The sequence below is a fragment of the Mus caroli genome, chromosome 3 (assembly GCF_900094665.2).
Source record: "Mus caroli chromosome 3, CAROLI_EIJ_v1.1, whole genome shotgun sequence".
NCBI lineage: Eukaryota > Metazoa > Chordata > Mammalia > Rodentia > Muridae > Mus > Mus caroli.
Genome location: NC_034572.1, coordinates 15,419,784 through 15,428,372, shown reverse-complemented (window position 1 = coordinate 15,428,372; position 8,589 = coordinate 15,419,784). Strand labels below are relative to the sequence as shown.

At 39.6% G+C, this 8,589-nt stretch overlaps 1 protein-coding gene across 1 annotated transcript in view; it reads left to right on the top strand.

Moving 5' to 3' along the window:
- The first annotated feature begins 2,402 nt into the window (after nt 1-2,402).
- Cpa3 (carboxypeptidase A3) overlaps nt 2,403-8,589 on the top strand; it is a 27,523-nt gene continuing 21,336 nt past the window's right edge. Inside the window, exons 1-3 of the mRNA XM_021157889.1 lie at nt 2,403-2,474; nt 2,588-2,663; nt 4,942-5,066. Of these exons, the coding sequence (XP_021013548.1) occupies nt 2,407-2,474; nt 2,588-2,663; nt 4,942-5,066 (269 nt within the window). The 5' untranslated portion in view covers nt 2,403-2,406. The remainder of the gene's footprint in view (nt 2,475-2,587; nt 2,664-4,941; nt 5,067-8,589) is intronic.

The window sequence follows — 8,589 nt, the reverse complement described above, 5'->3', positions numbered from 1 at the left end:
AGAGAGACAGAGAGAGAGAGAGAGAGAGAGAGAGAGAGAGAGAGAGAGAGAGAAAGGAAGAAAGCAAGCTACGTTGGCTCTGTATACTAAGAAATAACACACATTCTGAATAAATGTTCATAAATATTTCTGAAATCTACTGTCCATTGCCTGAAACAGTAAGTGGACAATTGGGAGGAGTGACCTGAATGTGTGTAGGTCAAGATTTTATTCAGAAACACTGACTTATCAACATGCAATGGATATTACAAGTCAAAAGATGTACTTTAGCATCAGAATCTAATCATGAGGTTACCATTTGCCTCAAATTATCTAGATCCCTAGAAAAACCAAGCCTCTTCCCAACTTTATGCAAGAGTGGAGTAAGGTTGTGTCAGGACTACTGAGGCAAGTTGGTTCTCCCCTTCTACTATGTGAGTCCCACAGATCCAGTTCTGATCATCAGGCTTGGTGTCAAAGTTTTAAGACCAAAAGAAAAAAACAATACCCTAGACTACCACAATTAAAGGAGATTTTTTTTCTATTTTCTTGTATAATTGGCAAAATGATTTTCAGATTAGAGGTTTTTAAATCTGAAGATGAAGTGTCTAGAAACAATTCCCTTTCTTGAAGTAGAAAACAACATAAATGCAGAGAGAAGTTTCACCCCCTAAAGGGCACAGCCTTTACTTGAGTCTACCACATGATGCAGGTTGATACTGATCAGTTCTGCAGCCTGACAGTGGCCAACGGTAAGTTTCTGTTTGTAGACCCTGAAAGTGAGCTTATACTTTATCTAGTCATTTACCGAATGCTAATTCCTTTCCATACACTATCTCGGTTAATCTTGTCATTCATGAACATCTTCATAACATCGTTACAGATAAGGAACTAAGGCAGGACACTGGTCACAAGGGTGCAGCTGGGGTTTAGGAGCAGTTTTAAGCTTGTATCTGTTTAAATCTAAAATCAAGCTTTTCCTTTTCAGCTTGCTCTTGTAAAACACACATTCTGGCAAGAGCAACAGATCAAGCCTTTGCCCTGAGAGTTTCTACTGCTATCATCACTGACCAGTGAAAACATATGGCATTTTGCAAAAATGTCCACTTTCTTATCTTCAGAGTTTAGAAAAGATTCTTGGGAGAATACATGAAACTTGTGGATGGAGTATAAATTGTTGCTCTGATAATAAGGACATCCTCCAATAATAATATTTTGATATTTATAATATGTAACCAAGTTGACTTCCTGGCATACACTTACAGTCCCAGAAGCAATAAGGCTGAGGCAAGAAGTTGAGGCCAACTCAAACATAGCAATAGCTTGTCCACCCAACCTTCCAAAGAAAGAGATGGAGGGAGAAGAAGGAGGAGGAGGAGGAGGAGGGAGAGGAGGAGGGAGAGAAGAAGAAGAAGAAGAAGAAGAAGAAGAAGAAGAAGAAGAAGAAGAAGAAGAAGAAGAAGAAGAAGAAGAAGAAGAAGAAGAAGAAGAAGAAGAAGAAGAGGAAAGAGGGGGGGGAGGAGGATAAAGTTTCATTACATAAGACTATATACCAAAGCCAGGCAGTGGTGACACATGCCTTTAATCCCAGCACTTGGGAGGCAGAGGAAAGCAAAAATCTGAGTTCAAGACCAGCCTGGTCTACAGAGTGAGTTCCAGGACATCCAGGGATATATAGAGAAACTCTGTCTGGAAAAACCAAAAATAAAAAGTTGAAAAAAAATAAAAGACTATACACCAAAGTTCTATAGCAGTTACTCAAATTCATTTGAGGTTATAAATGTAACTTTTAAAATGTAGGATAGAGGCCAGTGCAGTGGGTCAGTGGGTAAAGACACCTGCCACCAAGACCCATGATTTGAGTCCAATCCCCCAAAACTCAAATGATAAAAGGATAGAATGTGTCCTCTATTTAAGTTGTCCTCTGATCTCCACACATATATCATAGCATGAACAAACTCCACTCCAAACACATACTCACAAAAAATTAAGTATATTAATTGTTTTGTATTTAAAACCTATGAGTATGCTTCATCCTATTTAATTGAAGCTTCCTGGGAGGCCAGTATTTTAGAACAGAGGTAAGTTACTGTCTTATCTCTGTGAATAGACTCATCCTATCACCTTGAACACACTACTTGCTGAAGGGATTTTTCCCAATCTTTTTTAGAGACATGTATATCTCCTATTAATAAGAAAGCAGAGGGCTGGAGAGGTGGCTCAGCCATTAGAGGCTAGGCTCACAAGCAAAAATATAAGAAAGTAGAGAGAGGCCTGGATATTCACAACCCTGCCTCCTCTCAACTGTAAAAATATGAGGTGGAAGGACTGTTCATCCCCAGGAACCACAAAGGAAATCAGCTGTTCCTCGAGATAAAAGCTGAGGTATAAAACCCGTACATGGGTCAGATCAAGCCAAGAAAAAACATGAGGTTCTTCTTGCTTATGGCTGTCATCTACACCACACTTGCAATTGCTCCTGTCCACTTTGACAGGTAAATTTCTCTATCTATAGTCCAGTCCCTGGGTGAAAAAGGAGGTAAGGAATATGGCTTCAAATTTCACTGCAATTTTGTTTCTTTGGTTTCTGTCTTTTATCTACTTGAAGGGAGAAGGTATTCCGTGTGAAACTCCAGAATGAAAAGCAAGCCAGTGTCTTGAAGAACTTGACCCAAAGCATTGAGGTAAAACAGTCAGAGGAGTCTTATCTCTTTCTTTTCAATTCTCTAGGAGATATTCCTTCCATTTTATCTTCAATGCCCACTGGCTATGAAAGGTTGACAAACGGGGGAGGGAGAGGAATGACGGGAACGATTGGGATAACTCAGCCAGGAGCCAGCACCACACCTAGTTCTGTTTCTGTGGTTCACTGCTTTTTCCTTCCTGCTTTACAAGCAATAGCTCCTAAGTATTCTGTAAAACAAGGGGAATCCTTGGCACCTTTTCCATTACCCCCTTTCCTGTCTGTACTCTGAGTCCCCCCACCCACAACATCCACTCCAATTTCTTCTGGTGACTTCTGTTCAAGTACAATCTGATGAGAGTAAAGTACTGACTGATGATAGCTTTCCAACAGTGAGGATTCCTTCAAAAGAGTTTCTTAAGTATAAGCAGTTTCTTAAAATCCAACAGAAAAGAGAACATTTTTCTATCATGGGTGAAGCCACTCCTATCACACAAGTCAGCTTGGCCTACTCACCTTGCTCTTATTTCATATTTGCCATCAGATTTACAATGTAACATCCTTGAAACAGAACCTGACATAAAAAGGTGGTAACTGAAACTGCCAACATCACACATCAGATTTAAACCCAGAACCAAGCCTGTCCTTCATTCCAATCACACTCTTCTCTTCAGTCAAACCAGTCAGAAGCTCTCCCTATTCTAATTCCTGAGTATCCTTCACACTCACACTATCCTTGCCTCTGTGCAGCTGTGCCCTGCCTCAGACTGGAGCAATTGCAGGAAATTGCTGTGTTCTTTCTGTTAGGAGATTGTGCTCCTTCCTCTGCTGTTAGCTCACATGATGGAAACACTTATATGCAGCTTTGTCTGGCACACAAAACCTCCTCTTATAACTTCCCTCTAGGACGCTGCTGTGGCACACCTATGTGCTTGCCACTTAATAAATGTTCACAACAGTACTTTGAGCATGAAACTCTTCCTCCACATTTTTTGCTATAATGCAGATGTTGTTATTGTGATATTTGGCCTATAAATTAGCCCCTGATATGTTCGCCTTATCCTATGATGTTTCAAAGTATACAGATGTGTTGGTTGGTCGGAAAACAACCTCTTGTTGTCCCATAGTGGGTTGCCCCAAACCTGAAGTGTGTTGTAACTAAGAGATAGCCACAGTGACTTGGAACATACCTCAATCTTGGTGTAATGGCGGAGACCCAGCAGCTCCCTCACATCTCCCAGGTGGAGTGCGATAGTGAAGACTGAACATCATCTTCACATCACTCAGACTGGAAATTTGTACTTCACTGGGTTTCAAAATTAACTGGGATTTTAAAGAAACTCAAGAGCTTGAACCTTCTCAAACTGTTTTAACCTCAGTGCTGTTCTTGCAGGCTCACACATTAAAATTGCTGAAATTTCCAGCTATGGGCACATAGCAAAGAGGACATCAGCACTCATGATATCTCAGGACATATATCCACCTCACTACATGTATAGCACTCACCAGGGAAGCCTATTAACCACATTTTTAAATTAAAGCACACTGAAAAGCAATCAGTTGCAGTGATTTGGTCAAGGGCATATTACTAAAATAGTAAAATTAAAAAACAAGATTAATAAATTGCACCTTCTTGTCAGATACAAACCTTACCAGAATTCTAGAATTCACAGAGGAATTCAGGGGAGGAGCCAGAAAATTGTAAAATCTGGATGACTGCCAACTGTGGCTAAATCAATTATTAAATAACCGTGTACATACCATTAAAGCATGATTAATGAAGAGTTGTCTCTTCTACTTGCTCTTTTCAATGCATTGTCCTAAACTGTTTCTTAGTACAAATGAATTTTTTCCTACTACTTTATATTCAACAGTTCTTAAATACATTTGTAAAAAAAGATTCTCTTTAGCTTATTAGTTACACAGAACCTTACATCCCTTTATGGTGCACAATGTATGGCCGGTGTGGGTATAGTATCTATATGTGTTGTATAGTGCTTCACCTCTTCTGGTGGATATAGATATACATCTAAAAAGCAGAAGCCAAAAGAAATCAACAAATGTCTTCGTCACTCTACCTTATTCCTTTGAAAAGGGATTTCTCACTGAACCCAGCAACCAGTAAGCCCCAGAATCCTCATGGTTTTATACCCCACATTTCTAAAGGTACAGCTATACTACATAGCCACACTCAGCATTTTAAGTATATATTTAACAACTAACAATTAAGTGTATTTAACAACAAACAAGCCACAGTTAACAATGGTCTTGTCTTGTAGCTCGACTTCTGGTATCCAGATGCTGTCCATGATATCGCTGTGAATATGACTGTGGATTTCCGAGTTAGTGAGAAGGAATCTCAGACTATCCAGTCTACCTTGGAACAACATAAAATCCATTATGAGTAAGTCCTGGGCAAATATCCATCAATGTTTCTTAGAGTTTGGGTAACCTTAAAATCTTTAGGATTTTTTTTTAAGTCTTTAGGTATTAGGGGTTGGATTTTATACATGAGCACACTGAATTTCCATCACTTCCAATCCTCTCTCCATTCTTCATCTCTTCCTTTGTCCTTTTATCTACACCCTCTGGAATTCATGACTTTATCTTCTATAATCATTCTTGATACACACACAGACACACCATTACTAAGTCCACTTAGTGTCACTTGTATGAACGTGTGTTTAAGGATGACCACATGGAACTATATAACATATCACAGGCTTCATCCCTGAAGAAAACTGACAATCCCTTCTCCAGCAGTTATCAGCTTCTTGTAGATCTTCATCTAGTGGGGGGGTCTTGTGAAATCTGCCCCATCCATGTTGACATGTTAACTGGTGTGGTTAATATACAGATATTGTATAAGCAGCTATGTAGTTGGGACTTCATGAATTTCATGGCAAACCTGTTGTGCCTAGCAGTTACAGTCTTGCATTGGGCATCTGGATTCTCTGAACCTTTCGGTTCTTCTTCCCTCTCTTCCACAGTGCTCTGAAAGCCTTAGGCAGAAAATATATATCCTAGGTGGTCAAACTGAAGCCAAGAGGCTCATAGTCACTTATTCTCTGCAATGATGACCACCTATGAACTTTTCTAAGTTTTCATATCTTGCAAAATGAAGCTTCTTTGGTGGGAGGTGAAAAGTAAATCTATCTATGAGTATATGGAGAGTGTACAGTAAGAAGCTATATTGGTTTAGGGAAATAGCAGTAATAGGTTGCTCTCTATGGCAGTGGTTCTCAACCTATCGTGGCTCCTTTGGCAAATTTCTATTTCCAAAAATATTTACACTATGACTGATAACTAGCAAAGTTACAGTTATGAAGAAGCAACAAAAATAATTTTATAGTTTGGGTCACCATAACATGAGGAACTACATTAAAGGATTTCATTAGGAAGGTTGGGAACCACTATTCTAAGGTTTATGACATCTCCAGCCATCGGTATACATGAATTCCCTCCTTCTAAATGGGCTTTAATTCCAACTAAACAGCTATTGCTTATCCTTAAAATAAAAGTGCAATTGACTGGGCATGGTGGCACATGCCTTCAATCCCAGTACTCTGGGGGCAGAAGCAGGAAGATCTTTGTGAGTTCAAGAACAATCTAGTCTACATAGAAATTTCCAGGACAGCCAGGACTACATAGAGACAGATTAGGTACTGTATAAAACACTGCTGAGAGAGGAAGAAGGAGAGGGAGAGGGAGAGGGAGAGGGAGAGAGGGAGAGGGGGAAGGAGAGAGGGAGAGGGAGATGGGGAAGGAGAGAGGGAGAGGGAGAGGGAGAGGGAGAGGGAGAGGGAGAGGGAGGAAGGAAGGAAGGAAGGAAGGAAGGAAGGAAGGAAGGAAGGAAGGAAGGAAGGAAGGAAGGGAATGGGAATGGAATGAGAAGGGAGGGGAAGGGAAGGAAAGGGAAGGAAAAGAAGAGGAAGGAAGAAAGAAAATGTGGCCTATGATAAATAATCACTATTGTACCACTTGGACATCTTACCTTGCCATTGTTAGGGGTGAATAAGTTTACAACCAGGTAGGATTGTTGAATGTCTCTCTCCTGTGGCAGCCTGCACAACACCTCCTGATACTGTAAAAGAATTATCTCAGGGAGAATGGCTCCATGTCAGCTTCATCTCAATTGCTCTAAGTGTTGTGTCTGAAATGTATTGTGTCTTCAGTATTATGCTCTGACCTTCAAGTACTGGGAAGCAACGGAGGGCAATGGCAATATCCTATATTGTTTTGGGTGATGCCTTGGATCCCCCTGTATCCAAGCACGGGGGGGGGGTTGTTAGTCTGTGGCTTTGTGGGGGACCATTATACCCTCATGCAGCAGAACTCCACTAACTCTATATTAATTCTGGGTGTGCTTAGAAAAGTAAGTTTATAAGACAATGTTTTTTCCTATAGCGTTTTCAAATACTCTTGGTGTATTTATCTGTCCTTTCTCCTTCTACCCTCCTGGGGTAAGTGCTTTTCCTTATTCATTCCATTCTCCCTTTCTACTTTCCTGACTTCTGCAATTATTCTAGGTTATGTACTAAATCTAAGAGTTGAGACTCCCTATCACAGAGAGAAGAGAGCATATGGCATTTGGCATTTATCTTCCTGGATTTGGGTTACGTCCTTCAGTAAAATATTTTCCATTTCCATCCACATAATGGAGCTATTTTTAAATAGAGTCTGCTAAATACTAAAGTGCTATCTATACAAGATAAAGATAAAATTCACAATTTCTTTCAGACTATTGGAGTATGTTTGTAGAGGTGACAGGTTTATTGACAGTTCACACCCTGTTTTACATTTGTTCTAATCTGTTCCATATGCAGAGAGTTCCAATGTGAACCAGCAGGACAACCTAAGGGGGCACATCAATACGACTGATTGGTAGTCAGCCCAGAGTACATGAACTATGGTTAGTGGCCAGCACTCTGTGTGAGAGAGAGAGAGAGAGAGTGTGTGTGTGTGTGTGTGTGTGTGTGTGTGTGTGTGAGTGTGTGTACATTCACACATATCAGATAGAGAGAGAATATAATCAATCAACAAATCATATTCTAGGAGAGAAAACTGACCTCATCAAAACAAAAATAAAGCAATAGATCAAGACTTAAACTCCAGAAGAGAGAATTTTAAATAACCAAAGTTACTGAATGACTCATTCTGGCCCACAGAACAGTAAAAGGAACGTACAATTGATTGAACAACAGCCATGAGCTATGTAACAGTCTGAGTCTTGGGGCCATGGATACAAACCAAAGAATAGCCTTGTGATGAATGTCATTAACCAATTCACAATTTAGAAAATAAACTGTTTATACCTAGAAATACTCTGATGGTACTGGGGGGGTACAGTTCTAACCTCACTATGCTGTTATGTTAAACACTGATAAACACTACTTCTTTCTTTTTGAAGTTACAACAATATATTTCACCATAGAACTTAATGCTTTAATTCAAAGGGCTTTTTCCTCCTGCTGAGGTAAAAATTATTAAGGTCTATGATGTTGTACTGCATAGTGAGGTAGACTGTGACTCACTACAGCTTAATTAGATTTATGATATTGTACAGTATCATAAATAAACATGCTGCTGCTTGAAATGATAAGGAAATGCATTAATTTTAAAAATATGAAAACATTCTTATTCCTACTTTTTAAAATAAAAAATTATTGTAATAATTATTGATCACCATTTTTTGTTGTTGTTTTGAGATGACTATTATAGAAGAAAGAAATGTAAGCATTTAAGCTTTTTGATAAACATGCTTGTATATATGCTTTTCTACATTTTAATAAATAGAACCATTAAAAATAAAAACAGGTAGCCAGGTGTGGTGGCGCACGCCTTTAATCCCAGCACTCGGGAGGCAGAGACAGGCGGACTTCTGAGTTCAAGGCCAACCTGGTCTACAAAGTGAGTTCCAGGACAGC